A 17,987-nucleotide genomic window follows, 5' to 3' on the forward strand; every position below is an offset into this window, starting at 1 on the left:
GGAGGCCGCTGCTCGCCAGCACTCGCCGCTGGGCTCAGGAGGCACTGCCGCGTCCCAGCTGGTCTTCGTAAAGGGTCCAGGCCAGCCATGTGTGACCTACTAAAGTCACAGGCAAAGGGGAGGTCAAAATGCAGATTAAAGTTTCAAAATAGTTTCATACCAAGAACATGGTATATCTTTTACCCTGACTTACCTATTGTTAATAGTTAGCCTCATTTGCTTTATTATTTGTGATTTTATATAAATATATAAATTCCCGAACTGTTTCAGCAGCCTTAGATGACTGTCCTACACTAATGGAGTTGAAAACAGAAATAACAACCATAGGAACTAATATAGATACAGTGACTCACAGTTTCCAGAGGACGTTTTCTTAAAGATTTTTTTTTAAAGGTTCCATTTATTTATTTATTTTTAGAGAAAGGGGAAGGGAGGGAGGAAGGGAAAGAAACATCAGTTGTGGTTGCCTCTCATGCACCCCCTACTGGGGACCTGGCCTGCAACCCAGGCATGTGCCCTGACTGCGAATTGAACCAATGACCCTTTGGTTCGCAGGCCAGTGCTCAATCCACTGAGCCACAGCAGCCAGTGCCTAAATATTTTTTTAAAATTAATTTTTTTAGACAGAGGGCAAGGGAGAGAGAAAGAGGGAGGAAAAGATGACTGTGCAAAAGACACCGTCCCCCCTGCTCCAACAGGGGGCCTCGCCCTCAACCCAGGCATGTGCCTTGACTGGGAATCACAACGGCAATCTTGGTTTGCAGGCCGGCGCTCAGTCCACTGAGCCACACCAGCCAGAGCTACAAAGGGCTTTTCACCTCTACCTGTCTTTAAAACAGCTTTGCGAAGTAAGATGATTGTAAGACTCATTTCACAAGAAAGGAAACAGAGAGTCAGACAAGTTAAACAACTTGCCTGAGGACATACAACTAGAACCAAAAAGTAGAGCGGGGTTCAGAAAGAAAGAGTGAGTTTCTGTGACATTTCCAGGTCAGACAGCGGGATGTCTGTCCGCTCGTCTCAAAGTACTGAAGCAGCTCTGCTCCCTGGCCCTCCCAGCCACGTCTGCCGGGCGTGGCTGAGTCGAGCATTCGGAGGCTGTAAGAGTGAGAGCCGCTGAGTCAGTTTTAAGTATTTACTTCCAAAGGGTAGAGCAAAGAACGGAGTTAGCAAAACAATAAGTCTGTGAAATTACCTATGAAATCTCTTAAGAAAACTAGAGTGTTTGCTTGCTGGTGCTACAGGATGGCAGACAGATGAATCAAGTGGTATCTCAAAATTCCGGCACGGCCACTCGCATACATGGAGCTGAAGTGCGACTTGCAAGTCAGTGCAGCAGCTTTAATTATTTGGTCTAACCCGTTTCCACTTTTGGGAATTTATTTTACTGAAACTCTCCTGTGAGTGCTTAAAGATATAAATATTTAAGGATGTTCTGTGTAGTATATAACTGTTAATGGTCAAAGACTGAAGGGGAAAAAATCCTCAAGTGTCCAGGAAAATGGCTAAATAAATTATGTCATATATCCATTCAATGAATTACTATAGATCCACTTAAAAGGATTAGGTAAATCCATATATGTTGACGTAGAAAGATATACTGTCATGTGAAATAAGCAAGTCACAAAACAGTAGGCATAATGTGACCCTACCTTCATATGTTTGATCATATGTAGAAAAAGCTTGGAGGCCTATGCCCAGAGGGACAGGAAGCGACAGTACCTGAGGGGCAACGCTCACGGCAACTGCCACCCACGCAGCATGGCACGTGACCTGGCGCCGCTCCCGCCACTTCACTCAGCAGAGCCCCGTCTCCGCGTTGCAGATGAGGACGGGGGTGCAGAGTTGTGGGGACACTTGCACAAGGTCGCATGTAGGGGGCAAGGAGTAGACCTGGGATTTGAACCTAGACGTTCTCTGCTCAGAACACTGATGAAGTTCCTTCATCTTCTGTATTGAGTATTTCTCTAATGTCTGCTTTCTGGACAGAATGTATGGGATTTCTATTACGAGGAAAAAACAAAAAGGAAAACATGTGAGGGAGGAAGAAGGAAGTACTCACATGCAGATCGGAAAGGAATGCTGATTTTGCCCTGGATGCTGCTGATGGCTACGATGTGGCCCTGTCGCCTGTGGATCATGGCGGGCAGGAGTGCTACGGAGAGAGGTCAGGCTTTAGAAGGGGGCTTTTCTTCTGGTCGCTGAGAGGGGGTGGCCTCACTTGTTAAATTTCATCGGATCAGAGGAGGTGAACGGTTAAAGCCCTCCCTGGGGAGGCCCAAGCTTTGTAGGAGCTCTGGGCCTCCCGTGCCTGGCGGACTTCCAGCGAGCAAGTGGTGGGGTCAGGGGGGCGCCGAGAGCGGCAGATCGAAGCCCAGTCGCGAACGGCCGGCTCAGTCCCTTCCCCAGGGAGAGCTCTCTCCTGGACTGAAATCATGCCTGGACATAAGAATACCTCCACTTTGTAGGAGTTTACAAACGTCACTAAGAGAAAATGGAGGCAATGCTGTACAGATGAAGCTGTCACTGAGGAAAGCATCTTGATTTAGGGCTAGAAAGCAGATAAAGAAAATGCAAATAAAATCTGGAAACAGCCAGCACCCAACCACCTTTTCCAGGGCAGGAGAGGATGAGGTCAGGCAATACTTAGCTAACAAAGCGCCAAGTGATGAAAAAACCCAAACACATCAGTGTTCTTTTTTCTTTCATCTAAGACTGTCACCTTTCGTTAGAGCTACTGGGCCAAAGTAGTTTGTCTCCATGACTCTCTTGTCCACGTCCGTGGAGGTGTCTATGATGGCGCCGCGGTAGCTGACCCCAGCGTTGTTGATGAGCACGTCCACGTAGCCGAAGCACTGCAGGATCTCAGCTGTTGCTGCAACGAGGGCCCCAGGGTCTGTGAGGTCGAAGGTCACCGTGAAAGGTTTGTGTGTCTGCACCTGGTCAGATATGACAGAAACCAAATGCACCTTCAGAGTGATAGGCCATGTGAACCACGTGTCCCTGCTGTTCAGAGTTGGGGTGGCCCGCTGGGCATGAAATGGCACAGGCAGAGGCACCTCTATTCTGAAGAGATGTGGCCAAGGGGATCCTGCCTATAGTGATTTCACCTGACCCAGGCAACTTTTTCTCCTGAAGTGAAAAGTATTGTTCGAGCCAGACAGTAAGCTCCACAGGACATGTATCACATAGGGTACAGGCTATGGTGCAGACTGCCACAGGCGCTATTGATCATCGCTCCCTTGCACCAGCATTGTGCTGCGTACTGTAACGGATTAAGAAGCGACCCTGCTGAGAGGCACTATTCTTCTCAGGTTAAGTCACTTTAATTTATTTGTCCATGAAACATCTTCTGTATGTCCCTATGTGCCCAACATTGCGGACACGACAGACAACCAGATGGACAGGGTTCTTGTCCTCCTGAAACATACAGTCTAGTGGGGAAGACAAACTGTAAAGAATGCCACAAAGAAGTGTAAGAGACTAGAGAAGCGAATAATTGAGCGATCTAACTTAGAGGGCTTCCCAAGTGAGTTTAACTACAGAACAAAAAGATGGGGCCTCAGAGAGGAGGGCAGAGGTGCCAGGACTCCATTCTTCTCCCTGGGCAACTGTACTGACAGAGGGTCTCTGAAGCGGCACCTCAGTACTCGTCTTTAATTTGTTCTGAAACATGTGATGAGTGCCGAAACCGACAAGCACGGAACTGTTCACGAGCTACGTGAGAGGGACACCTCCACCGCGGTTCCATTTTGAGAGGGGCCCTGAGTGGCGGGCAAGCACCAGGCGCTGAAACACTTTCTTCTCGTCAAAATGTGACAAGTACAGGGTTTGATGAGTTTGGAAGCGGACAAGTACCGAGGTTTGACTCTATTTTGGAACTCTGGAATCCATGTGAATGCTTGCAGCTTTCAGGAGAGTGCCTGGCTGGCCAATTAGAGAGTTTTGGTCATTTTTAGCCATCTTCTCAGTGGTGGCCAACCATCCCGAATCCACCCGGCCCTGTGGCAGTCAGCCGTGGGGAAGACGGCTGAACACTTCTGGTGTGGCTCGAGGGGGCCGAGGCAGGCAGTAAGACCTTGCCTTCCAAATCTCTGCGTATCGTTCTGATGGTGGATTGCTGCTCTGAGCACTGAGGTGCAGCGTGGAGGCAGAGTGGCATCTTTCAACCACCACTAGCTAAGGTGGCTTCCAGTAGATTTAAAGAAGTCACATATTTTTCTTTGGTATTAAAAAAATATACATAAATTCCCAGAAAACATACCTGCGGAAGCCCAAATGATGGGCTTCATACTAGAAAAAGACTTTAAGATGACTGTCTTAAAGGTGCTGAAAATACTAGGAAAAACATGGACAAAGGCAGAAATTGATGTGAGTATAAACAAAATGAAAATATCAATAAAGAAATAGAAATTACTTAAAAAACTTTGGAACTCAGAAGTACAATAACCAAAATGAAAAATACACTAGAGGGTTTCACTAGGAGATCTGAGTTACTAGAAGAGATAATTAGTGAGTTTGTAGACAGAATAGCTGAAATTATCAAGTCTGAGAACAAAAATAAAATGAGAATGAAGATAACTAAACAGAACCTAAGGGATAGATGGGTCACTATCAAGTGGATTGATATATGCATTGTGGGAATCTGAGGAAAAGAGAAACAGGGGTAGAAAGAATATTTGAAGAAATAATTGCTGAAAAAAATTAATGAAGAACATGAATCTGCACATCCAAGAAGCTGAATAACAAATACGATGAAAATGAGATTCAGTCAGACACATTTCAATAAACTGTCAAAATACAAAGAATTCTGAAAACAGCAAGACAGAAGCTACTCCTTACATAAAAAAGATCTTCAAAAAGATTCATCACCTGACTTATCACAAACTTTGGAGGCCAGAAGGCTGTTTATCAAAGTGCTAACATAAAACAATTGTCAACCAAGAATTCTATATTTGACAGAACTTCCTTTCAAAACTGAGAGAGAATTTAAGATTCTAAGATTAAACGAAAGATGAGGAAGTTTGTTACCACTGGACCTGCCCTGCAAGAAATACTAAAAGGAACCCCTCAGGTGTGAAATGAAAGGAAGCTATAGACAGTATGATTTAAAGCCATATGAAGAACTAAAGATCGCCAGTAAATTAAATACACAGGCAATTTAAAAAGCTGACATTGTATTTTAAAAAAATAATAAATGAAAGCTAGTACTACTGTAACTTTGGTTTGTAACTCTACCTTTTATTTTCAACATGATTTAAAAACATGTATTTAAAAACTATTATTAGCACTGGCTGGTGTGACTCAGTGGATTGAGTGCTGGCCTGGTAACCAAAGGGTTTCCGGTTCAATTCCCAGTCAGGGCACGTGCCTAGGTTGTGGCTCTGGTCCCCGGTGTGGGGTGCATGAGAGGCAACCACACATTGATGTTTTTCTCCCTCCCTTCCTCTCTCTCTAAAATTAAATAACATCTTTAAAAAAACTATTATTAATCTATGTTACTGGATAAGCAATGTATAAAGACAAAATCTGTGACAAATAGCAGAACGGGGAGGACAGAGCTGTACAGGTATAGAGCTTTTGTACACTATTAAAATTACGTTGGCATGGATCCAAGAGAGCAGCAGAGTAGGTGGACGGTATACCCACCTCCTTCCAGGACCAAATTGTAATTACAAATAAATTATGGAATAACCATCCTCAGTAACCGACTGAAGACTATCGGAAGGTTAGTATCAAGACTGGTAGGAAGGGTGGACACGTGGAAAGGGATGGCCTCGTCCCATGCGCGGTGGCTGAGGTTCCAGAGGGATATCTCAGATACAGAGTGTTCCTGCTGAGAAGTGTGGGGGCTCACTCCCAAGCCAAGCTCCCCAGCCCAGAGCACCAGAGCTGGAAGAGGTGCCTGCGTAACGTCTGGCTGCGAAAGGCAGTGGGGATTCTGTCCATCAGTGAGAGACAGGAGTCTCCTAGAGACACAAGCACCCTCTTAAAGGGCCAGTGCACATAATTTCGTTTGTAGCCACTTACCCTGGACGCCAGCGGAGGGCGGGTGGACCAGACTAGAGTCATGTGGGAGTCTGCGGTGTGTGGCTCTGGGGAGAGAGCTCAAGGAGTAGCTGTCAGCATCCCTGTGCAGAGTCATTCTCCCACACCGCAGACGCCATGTTTCTTAGGTGCACAATCCTCTTCATATGGCATCAGTCTCAGAGGAATCATTGGTCCCCCTTCTGGATGCCCTGTTGCCCCACTCTGTGTAGCGTATGCCTGCTTAGGAGTCAGCTGCCTTTTACGGGGCGTAGAGTCCTGGGCAGACTCAGGGAACATCAGTGCTTTGGAGCAGGGGTCATTTCTCCCACTTACCCAAGAAGCCAACTGGTGCTTCCTCCTCATTAAAGACCCTCTACCCCGACCTTCTGGTCCCCACTTGTCTGACTTCTAGTGGCTTCACCCTGCCAAGGCTGAGCAGAATCCAGGACTGACTGGGTTGTTTGGCCATGGGGTGGGGCCACCGTTCCAACTTTCCACGAAGCCTGACTAGCACATCCACCATATGGGAGATCCACTAGCCCCATCCTCCCTCTCACAGAGACCCTACCCCTACAGAGCTCATTTTCCCCTTGCAGGCCCAAGCAGGACAGAACCCTCCCTTCACACGGCCAAATATTGGTCTGCTTGGGCCTGCTAAGCTCTCCTGGCCTTGCTCTGATGACTCCCTGAGACCCCACCACACCACAAAGGTGTGCAAGCACCCAGGGGGTGGCAGCTAGACTTGGTTACCCTGGGACTTTTGCTGAGTGGCCTCAGACCCAGAACTGGCACTGAGTTTGAACCTGTATCAGCCTGGTGAACACCACTCACCCCTACCTGGTGACTCAATGAGAAGCTACCTAACACAACTTGATACCGCCAGAGGCCCTTTCAGTGACTGAGCCTAACAGGCAACCAGCAGGCAGAGATAGGCGGAGGCAGATCTCAGGGAGCTGGGACTGTGGCTGACCAGCCGCCGGGCCCGGTGCTGGTAAAAGCTGGCACTGGGGCACAGGTTAATCCCTCCCATGCACACCAAGGCTCAGCAGAAACAGCCATAACTTGGGGGATGGCTTTGTAGCTACAGACAGGTTGCCCAGTGCAGTAACAGGCAGTGCCTGACATTGGTCTGCACCGAAGTCCCCCCAAGGCCAGAACCAACACACCCAGATTCAGACAACATCAGAAAGGGATCCTCTAAGCTTCACAAGTGTCATATCCAACAGGAGATCTTGGCAGGCACCAGGCCCTGCTGAGGTGAACTCTGCATCATGTGGAAAGCACCTGCACAGCAGCCTCCACACTATGGTCAAGGTTAAGCCTCACAGCCAGCAAGCCTGACGACTGATCCCAGCATGAACAGGCCAGCATAAATCAAGACTCAGACATAACAGGAGGGTCCACATAACCCGCATGAGGAACATTCCTGGAGCAGCCCGATCAGGAGATCAAAGAGACTATGCCACTGGTCCCACAGGGCACCTACCTAACACTTACGGCCACCCTGCCAAGACTGGGAGTCACAGCAGGTCTACCTGATGCACAGAAAAATACACAGAGGTAGCAAAAAAATGAGGAGACAAAGAAACATGCATCAATGAAGGGAGAGGAGAAATCTGCAGAAAAAGAGCTAAATGAAATGGCGGTAAGCAACTTACAGAGTTCAGAAAAAAACAGTTATAAGGATGCTCAAAAAACTTAATGAAAACTACAAGGTACTTAGAACTAAAACGGCATGCAAAAAGGATGCAGAACATGTAAAAAAGGAGCACTCAGAAATAAAGAATACGTCTTTATCCATTTTTGATTAAAGGTTTGTAGAATTTGTGCCCTAAAAAAACAAAACCCAAAAACCTATTTAACCCTGTTTTAGATGTGTTGCAAATACTTTCCTATTCTATTACTTGTCCTTTAACTTTTTTTATAGGTATATTACTATATAGTCTTAAATGTTTAATATTGTCAATATTTTACTTTATAGCTTCTTTTACTTCAGGGTAAGAAAAATATTATTTTGAATTTTCTCCAAAAACTCCTTAGATTTTACATATTGATTTTTAACTCACCTGAATATTTCTTGTATAATGTGTGAAATAGGGCTCTATATTTGTTTATTTAAAGTAATAGTGGTCCATGCACCTTATTTGTTGAATAAGCCTTATTTTCCCCCATTGATTTGAAATATCAACTTAATCATATATTATGTTGTTAGACAGATATATACAGTTGTCTCTAGAGTGCTCATTATATTTCATTGATCTACTTGATAATTTCTGTGCTTGTGTCATATTGTTTTAATTGCTGAGACTTTATAATGGCTTTAAAGTTTTTAATATTTTATAATGGATCTTGACATTTAAAAAAGTAAATAAATAGAATCAATCTGCACTTAAGAAAAGAAAGAAAGAAAGAAGGATCTCCTACCTTTTGCAACATCATGGATGGAACTGGAGAATATTATGCTAAATGAAGTAAGCCAGTCAGTGAAAGACAAATACCATATGATCTCACCTATAAGTGGAATCTATTCAACAAAATAAACTAATGAAAAATAAACCACAGGTATGGAAACATGGAGCAGGCTGAAAGTGACCAGAGGGGATGGGGAAGGAGGACAATGGTGGATAGAAGGGGAAAGGACTAGACAAAGAACATGTGCGAATGACCCGTGGACGTGGACAACAGAGTGGGAACTGACAGTGGGTGAGGTGGGCAGGGTGGGATGGGTGGAGGAGGGCAAAGGGGGAAAAACTGAGACAACTGTAATAAAATAAACATGATTTTTTAAAAAAGATTAAATAAAAAAAGAAAGAATACGGTATCTGATATCAAAAATACACTAGAAGGAAAAACAGGATGGATGAAGCAAAGCGTCGAATCGGTGATTTGGAGGACAAGGTAGGAAAAAAAACACTGAATCAGATCAGCAAAAAGAAAAAAGAATGAAAAAAAAATGAGGAAAGTTTTAAGGTACAACCTGAAGCATAACAATATCCACATTGTAGGGATACCAGAAGTAGAAGAGAGACAGCAAGCGATCGAGAACTAAGTTGAAGAAATAATGACTGAAAACTTCTCTAATCTGGTGAAGTAAAAAGACACACCAGTCCAGAAAGATCAGAGAGTCCCAATCAAGATGAACCCAGAAAGGCCTGCACCAAGACACATCATAATTAAAACGATGAAGGTTAAAAAGAAAGAGAGAATGTTAAGGGCAGTGAGAGAAAGATAGTTACATACAAAGAAGCTCCCATTAAAATGTCAGCTCATTTCTCAGCAGAAACATTTCAGGCCAGAAGGGACTGGCATGAAATATTCAAAGTGATGAAAAGGAAGGACCTACAAGCAAGACTACTTAACCCAGGAGGGCCATCATTTAAAATTTAAGGAATAAAGAACTTTCCATAAAAGAAAAAGCTAAAGGAGTTTGTTACCACCAAACCAGTATTACAAGAAATGTTGGAGGAAGGGGAGGGAGAGGGAGAGAGGGAGACAGGGAGAGGAACAAGGAGAAAGAGGAGGAGGAGGAGAGAAAGGAAAAAATTAGCTAAAAGAACAAAATGGCAATAAATATGTACCTATCAATAATCACTTTAAATATAAATGACATAAATGTTCCAAGCAAAAGATATAAGTTAGCTGAATGGATGAGAAAACAAGACCCATATATATGCTTTCTACATGAGACCCAGCTCACAACAAAAGATACATAGATTAAAAGAATGGAAAAAATAATTCATGCAAATGGGAGGGGAAAAAAAGCTTAGGTAACAATAATTATATTTGAAAAAACAGACCAAAAACAAAAGTTATCGTAAGAGACAAAGACACTACATAATGATAAAGGGAGCACTCCAACAAGAGGATAAACACTTCCAGCCATGTAATAAGAAAAATAGAGACATTACTGATGAAGATACAAGCTAAAAGAAACATTGTACATAGGACAATGACACCTCAGTCCCCTTCAAAGTACACACCTTGGGACCTCACACAGTTTTCCCAATCGCCATCAACTGCCCTGTCATATTTTCCTGAATCTCAAGGACGGTTTGAAATCTCTTCCCTTACAGAGGTGATTTTAGTTTTGGGAAAAGCCAGAAGTCGCAGGGCTCCACAGCTGGGCTGTAGCGGGGCTGAGTCACCTGGGTGACTTGATGTTTTGCCAAAAAACTTTACATGAGACATGATGCATGAGTGGATGTATTGTTGTGATGAAGCTGCCAATCACCAGCTGCCCCCAGCTGTGGCCTCTGAATCATCAGAATAGTTTCCACAGAGGAATGTTCAAGCTTAACGCAGTTTGATGCAGATTCATTGTTCTACTCGCTCAGTCATTTTGAATGCGACAGCCACACAGTGCACTTGCTCATTCAGTGGTGTCTACCACCCCCACTGACTAGTACAGTGGAGTCATCATTGTTCACACATGTGCATTCCAGTGCTCTCTTCTTGGCTGTCAGGTTACATCGACATTGTGCAAACTGTTCTCATTATATTAACTATGGTGCACTTTTTCTGGACAGACTTCGTAGGAGCACCTAATATGTAAAGCAATTCTTGATGGACATAAAAAAAAAGAGCAATACAACTACCGTAAGGAAACTTTAAAACCCCCTGACATCAATGGATAGATCTTCCAGACAGAAAATCAATGAGGAAACAGTGGCCATAAATGACACATAAGATCAGATGGATTTAATTGATATCTTCAGAGCATTGCACCTCAACCTGGCATAATACACATTCTTTTCAAGTGCACATGGAATTTTTTCTAGGAGAGACCATATGTGAGGCCACAAAGTAAGTTTCAATAAATTTTAGAAGACTGAACAAATGGGACCACATCAAACTAAAATGTTTTTGCGCAGCAAAGGAAAACATCAACAAAATAAAAAGAACCCACAGAAAGGGATAACATATTCACTGATACATCTGGTAAGGGGTTAATATCTAAATTCATGAAGACCTTACAAAATTCAACACCAAAAAAACAAAGAACCCAATTAAAAAATGGGCACAGGACCTGAATAGACGCTTTTCCAAAACAGACACACAGAAGGCCAATAGAGACATGAAAAGATGCCCAATGTCACTAATCATCAGAGAAATGAAACTTGAAACCACCACTAGATATCACCCTACACCTGTCAAAATAATTATCATCAATAAATCAACAAACAACAAGTGTTGGTGAGGACGTAGAGAAAAGGGAACCCACATGCACATGTTGGTAGGAATGCAGATTGGTGCAGACACTGTGGAAAACAGTATGGAGTTTCCTCAAGAAATTAAAAACGGAACTGCCTTTTCACTCAGTGATCCCACTTCTGGGAATATGTCAGAAGAAACCTAAAACACTAATTCAAAAGAACATAAGCACCCCTATGTTCATTGCAGTGTTATTTACAATTGCCAAGCTATGAAGCAGCCCAAGTGCCCATCAGTAGGCGAGTGGATAAAACAACTATGGTACATTATACAATGGAATACTACTCAGCCATAAAAAAGAAGAAAATTTTACCCTTTGTGACAGTACGGCTGGACCTAGAGAACATTACGCTATGTGAAATAAGCCAGTCAGAGAAAGACAAATACCTTATGATTTCACTCAGATGTGGAATCGAATGAACAAACTGAGCAAACAAACAAAACAGAAACAGATTCATAGATAGAGCACAGCATGACAGGTAAGGGTGAGGAAGGTAGGGGGTGGAGGGATTGAGCAAAAAGAAAAACGTACTCATGGACTTGGACAACAGTGGGGTGATTGCAGGAGGAGGGTCTAAATGGTAATGGAAGAAAATACAGTAAATCTTCTTTTTAAATTTAAGAAGACTGAAATCCTATCTCTGATGATAATGGTATGAAGCTAGAAATGAATCACAAGAAAAAAAAATTTTACAAACTCACAAAGACAAGGAGGCTAAATAACATGTTACTAAACAGTAACTGGGTTAACAATGAGATCAAGAAAAATATCAAAAGATATAATGAAATAACTAAAATGAGAACAAAACAACCCCAAATCTATGGGACACAGGGAAAGCAATCCTAAAGGGAAAATTTATAGCATTACAGGCCTATCTCAAAGAACAAGAAAAATCTCTAATAATCTTACTTGACCCTTAAACTTGAAAAAGAACTACCAAAGCACAGAGTGAATGGAAGAAAAAAATAATAAAAATCAGAGCAGAAATAAATGAAAGAGTTCATACAAAAGATCAATTAATGCAACACATGGCTCTTTGAAAAAATACACAACATTGACAAACCTTTAACCAGACTCAAGAAAAAAAGAGAGGACCCAAATAAATAAAATCAGAAATGAGAGAGGAGAAGTAACAACAGACACCACAGAATACCAAGGATTGTAAGAAAATATTACGAACAACTACATGTCAGCAAACTGGGCAATCTGGGTGAAATGGACAAATTCCTAGGAACATAATGTCCCAAATCTGAGTCAGAATAAATCAGAGACTCTGAACAGACAGATTACAACTGTGTAACTGAAGCAGTTAAAAAAAACAAAACAAAAACAACTCCCAACCAACAAAAGTCCTGGACTGGATGTCTTCACAGGTGAATTTTACCAAACATTCAAAGAACTAACACCTCTCCTTCTCAAACTATTCCCAAAAATTCAAGAGGAGGGAAGACTCCCAAGCTCATTTTATGAGACTGGCATTATCCTAATTCCAAAACCAGATAAAGACACTACAAAGAGGGAAAATTATAGGCCAACATCCCTGATGAACACAGATGCCAAAATCCTCAAAAGAATATGAGAAAACCAGATCCTACAATACATTAAAAAGATCATACATCATGATCAAGTGGGATTTATTCCTGGGATGTAAGGTTGGCACAATATCCACAAATCAATACATGTGATACACAGCCCTGGCTGTTGTGGCTCAGTTGGTTGGGCGATGTCCCACAAACTGAAAGGTCCTGGGCTCTATTCCCAGTCAGGACATGTGCCTAGGTTGCAGGCTTCATCCCTGTTGGGTCACATAGGAAAGGCAATCGATCAATGTTTCTCTCTCTCTGTCTTTCTCCTTGTCTTCCCCTGTCTCTAAAATCAATAAGCATGTCCTCAGGTGAAGATTAAATATAAATATATAAAATGAAAAAATAAATGTGATATACAACATTCAACAAATAAAGAATAAAAAGCACATGATCATATGTAGCAGAAAAAGCATTTGATATAACCCAGCATCCATTTTTGATAAATATTCTCAGCAAAATGGGCATAGAGGGAACATACCTCAAAGTAATAAAGGCCATATATGACAAACCTACAACCAACATTATAGTGAATGAGCAAGAACTACGAGGGATTCCCTTAACATTGGGAACAAGACAGGGAGGCCCACCTTCACCACTCTTATTCAACAGAGTACTGCAAGTCTTGGCCACAGCAATCAAATAAGAAGAAGAAATAAAAGGCATCCAAATTGGAAAGGAAGAAGTAAAACCGTCATTATCTGAAGACATGAAACTATACACTGAGAACCCTAAAGATTCCTCCAAAAAACTATTAGAACCGATAAATGAATTCAGTAATGTAGTGGGATACAAAATAAGTATCTGTAAATAGTTGCATTTTTATACACCAATAATGAACTATCAGAAAGAAACTAAGAAAACCCATTCACAACTGCATCAAAGAAAGAAAACACCTAGTAATAAATTTAACTAAAAATGTAAAACACCTGCCCTTGGAAACTTAAAAGACATCAAAGGAAAAAGACTGAAGAAGATACACACAAATGCAAGCAGATACTGTGTTCATGAATTGGAAGAATAAACATTAAAATGTCCATATTCCTCAAAGCAATATCAAGTTACCAATGGTGTATTTCACAGAACCAGAACAAATATTCCAAAAATTTACATGGAATCACAACCCATCTCGAGTAGCCACAGCATTATTGAGAAAGAAGAACAAAGTGGGAAAAATCATGCTACCTGACATCAGACTATACTACAGGGCCATAATAATCAAAACAGCATGGTACTGGCATAAAAACAGAATACAGATCAATGGGACAGAATAGAGGGCCTAGAAATAAACCCATGCCTTTATGGACAGATAGTATTTGACAATGGAGGCAAGAATGCCCAGTGGCATAAAGACAGTCTATTCAATATATAGTGTTAAGAAAATTGGACAGATAGATGCAAAAAAAAAAAGAGAGAGAGAAAGAAAGAAAACCGACCACCCACTTACACAATACATGCACACACACACAAAAAACTCAAAATGGATTAAAGACAAATGTGAGACCTGAAACCACAAAAATCCTGGAACAAAACATAGGCAGTAAAATCTTGGATATTTCTCCTAGCAATATTTTTTCTGATATATTGCCTGGGTCAAGGGAAATGAAAGAAAAAAAAATGGTACTACATCAAACTGAAAAGCTTTTGCACAGCAAAAGAAACTATCAGTAAAATGAAAAGAGAACCCAGTGAATGGGAGAACATATCTGCCAATGATACATAGTTAAGAGATTTAATATCTAAGATTTATAAAGGGCTTGTAAGACTCAAGACCAAAACAAACAAACAATCCAACTGAAAAATGCGCAGAGGACCTGAGCAGACACTTCTCCCAAGAGGACACGGAGAGAGCTGAGAGACATATGAAAAGATGCGCAACGTCACTAATCACCAGAGAAATGCAAATTAAGAACAGAGGTATCACTTCACACCTGTCAGAATGGCTATCATCAAATAAATCAAAAAACAACAAGTGTTGGCAAAGATGCAAAGAAAAGGGAACCCTCCTGGGCCATTGGTGGGAATGCAGACTGGTGCAGCCACTGTGGAAAACAGTGTGGAGTTTGCTCAAAAAATTAAAAATGGAACTGCCTTTCGACCCAGTGACTCCACTTCTGGGAATCTGAAGGAACTCCAAAGAATATATGCACCCTTATATTAATTGCTGCATTATTTACAACAGCCAAGGTTTGGAAGCAGCCCAAGTGCCCATCAGTAGATGAGTAGATATAAAAATGCTGTGGTGCATTTACACAATTGAATATTGCTCAGTCTTAAAAAAGAAGGAAATTTCACCCCTTGCAACAGTATGGATGGACCCGGAGAGCACTGCGCTAAGTGAAACAACCAGTCAGAGAAAGGCAAGTACCATATGATTTCACTCCTAGGTGGGATCTAATAAGCAAAATAAACAAACAAAACAGAAACAGACTCACAGATACGGAGAACAGACTGACAGCTGTCAGAGAGGAAGGGGGTCAGGGGCTGGGTGAAACAGGTGAAGATTAAGCAAAAAAACCCACCAAAACCAAAACCAAAAAGAAAAAAAGCCTCACAGAAAGAGAAACCTCATAGACACAGACAAGAGAATGCGGACGACCAGAGGGCAAGTGGGAAGGGAGGAGGCAGAGGAGGGTGAAGGGAGACGAGCCACGATGGGGGGAGTTGGCTTGGGGTGGTGAACACAATACAACATACAGATGATAGAATGCGGACTTGTGTACATCCGAAACCTGTACAATGTTATTAACCAATGTCACTGCAATAAATTCAATTTTTAAAAATCTGGAAAATTGAAAAAAAGTAAATAAAAATAAAAAATAACACTTATGAATAAAAAAAGAGTATGACACCCTGCATTATTTACAATAGTCAAGATACGAAAATAACCAAAGTGTCCATCAATAGATGAGTGACTAAAAAAAGCTGTGGGACATTTACACAATGGAATATTACTCAGCCATAAAAAAGAATGAAATGTTACCATTTATGACAGCATGGATGAACCTACAGGGTAACATGCTAAGTGAAATAAGTCAGTCAGAGAAGGACAAATACCATATTATTTCACTTATATGAACCCAGAGGGCAGGGGGTTGGATGACTGGGTGAAAATCTTGAAGGGAGTAAGAAGGACAAACTGGTAGTTGCAGAACAGTCATGGGGACGTAAAGTCCAGCACAGGGAATTCAATCAATAATATTTTAGTAAGTATATATGGTACCGGGGGGCACTGGGAACAATACTCAGGGGAACACTGTAGAGCTTTGTAATTGTCTAACCACTAGGCTGTACACTTGAAATTAATACAAAATGATATTGAATGAAAAATAAAAAGAGTATGCAAAAAATTAAGTTGGCCATACCTCTTAGGATAGGTATAATTGAAAAGAGAAAGAAAATACAGGTGTTGGTTAGGATATGGAGACACTGGAACCCTTGTGCATTGCTGGAAGGCACATAAATGGTCCAGCTGCTGTGGAAAACACTTTGGCAGTTTCTGAAAAAGTTAAACATAAAACTACCGTATGACCAAGCATTTCTGCTCCTAGGTATATATCCAAAAAAAAGTTCAAAGCAGGGACTCAAACTGGTACCTGTACATAATGTTCACAGGAGCAGTCACAGTCACCGAAAGGTGGAAACAGCCGTAGTGGCCATCAACGAATAAATGGATAAACAAAATGTGGTATACACACACATACAATGGAATCTTTTTCTGCCAATAAAAAGAAATAAAATTTTGATGCATGGTACATTACGGATGAACCTTGAAGACATCATGCTTAGTGCAGTGGCCAAATAAGGACAAATATTTTATCTTTCCACTTACATGAAGCATACAGAATAGGTAGATTCACAGAGACAGAGTAGATTTTTCCAGCGGTTGGGGAGACAGGGATAAGAACGATTTACTGTTTAATGGGCACACATTTTTGTTGGGGATGATGAAAAGGTTCTGGGTGTAGACAGTGGTCATAATTACATACAGTGTGAGTGTAGTTAATGTGGCTGAATTGTTCACTTATAAATGTGTAAAATGATAAACACTGCGTCATGTCATTTTTCCAGTTAAAATTTTAGAAGTCATCACCAACCTGCACTTTCCCCTCCCCCGACACAAAAGGGACGGGTGGGCATCCGCCGGGTGAGAGCGCGAGGGCAGTAGCCAGAGGAGGGGCCACGGTCTGGGCTCTGTCGCGCTCCTCCTGCCGCAGGCCGGGGCGTCTGCTGCGGAGGCCTGCTGCCTTCCCGGCGCGGCGTGACCGCGTGGATGCCCCGCGTGTCCAGTGGCCCAGCAGTGGGCCGCTACCTCAGCAGAAGAGGGACTGCACCCCTCCCCACAGCGAACACACCCCTGGGCTCACCTTGGCGGCCTGAGAAGCAGCGAGTTCTCTGGTGAGCTCTTCCAGGGCCTCCCTGTTCCGGCCACAGAGCACCAGCTTAGCACCTGCGGCGAAGAAGACTTTGGCGCATTCTGAAGGTAGAAGAAGAGAGAACCTTGATGGCTGAGGAAATTCAATGCCTTTCTTCACCAATGCAGTTCAAACTTACCCGGTGTTTCAGAATATGTATTGTTTCCACATGCACCGCACATACGTATACTAGCCACAGTTACGGCCCGGGCGTGGTGCTAGGAATTCGGGTCCAGTGATCGAGGAGCTCTGCCGCTGCCTTAGAGAGCTCGCGTTCAGTGGGCTACCACACATCCACAGGGCAAGGGGGAGACGGGGCTGGCTGACAGATTCGTTAGGTCCGGTGCTCAGAATGTTCCACAGTCATCTCTAGTTCTGAATAACCCTGGGAGCAGTAGCCCCGTGTTCAGAGCCGAGGCAGCTCAGCGACGTCGAGAGATGTGCCTGGGACAGATGGCACAAGCGACTGTGCAGCGCGTCCGCCGGGGCCAACATCCCAGCACAGCCCAGCTGTTCCCCAAGTCACTTGAATGCAAAAGGTGCACATCTCCCGGGTGTGCGTACACGGTTCTGGAGGGACGCGGGGACACGGGACCCTGCTGAGAAGGGATGGGGAGGCCCAAGGGGCTGTTTTCCGGGGAGTGTGAGAGGCAGAGGGAGCAGAGTCCACAAAGCGCCTGAGCGGGCACGGACAGCCGGACAGCCGGACAGCCGGACAGCCGCAGCGGGGATGGGGAAGCGGGGGGT

The 17,987-nt window shown here is 43.0% G+C and overlaps 1 protein-coding gene across 3 annotated transcripts in view; it reads right to left on the reverse strand.

Moving 5' to 3' along the window:
- DHRS7B (dehydrogenase/reductase 7B) overlaps positions 1 to 17,987 on the reverse strand; it is a 77,465-nt gene that overhangs the window by 6,592 nt on the left and 52,886 nt on the right. For all 3 annotated transcript variants that reach the window (XM_054571110.1, XM_054571111.1, XM_054571112.1), the window contains exons 3-5: positions 17,193 to 17,302; positions 2,723 to 2,939; positions 2,063 to 2,155 (exon numbers count right to left, since the gene is read on the reverse strand). In XM_054571110.1, the coding sequence (XP_054427085.1) occupies positions 2,063 to 2,155; positions 2,723 to 2,939; positions 17,193 to 17,302 (420 nt within the window). The remainder of the gene's footprint in view (positions 1 to 2,062; positions 2,156 to 2,722; positions 2,940 to 17,192; positions 17,303 to 17,987) is intronic.

This window comes from Pteronotus mesoamericanus, unplaced genomic scaffold, assembly GCF_021234165.1.
Source record: "Pteronotus mesoamericanus isolate MK-2021 breed Mesoamerican mustached bat unplaced genomic scaffold, CSHL_Meso_final contig_22, whole genome shotgun sequence".
NCBI lineage: Eukaryota > Metazoa > Chordata > Mammalia > Chiroptera > Mormoopidae > Pteronotus > Pteronotus mesoamericanus.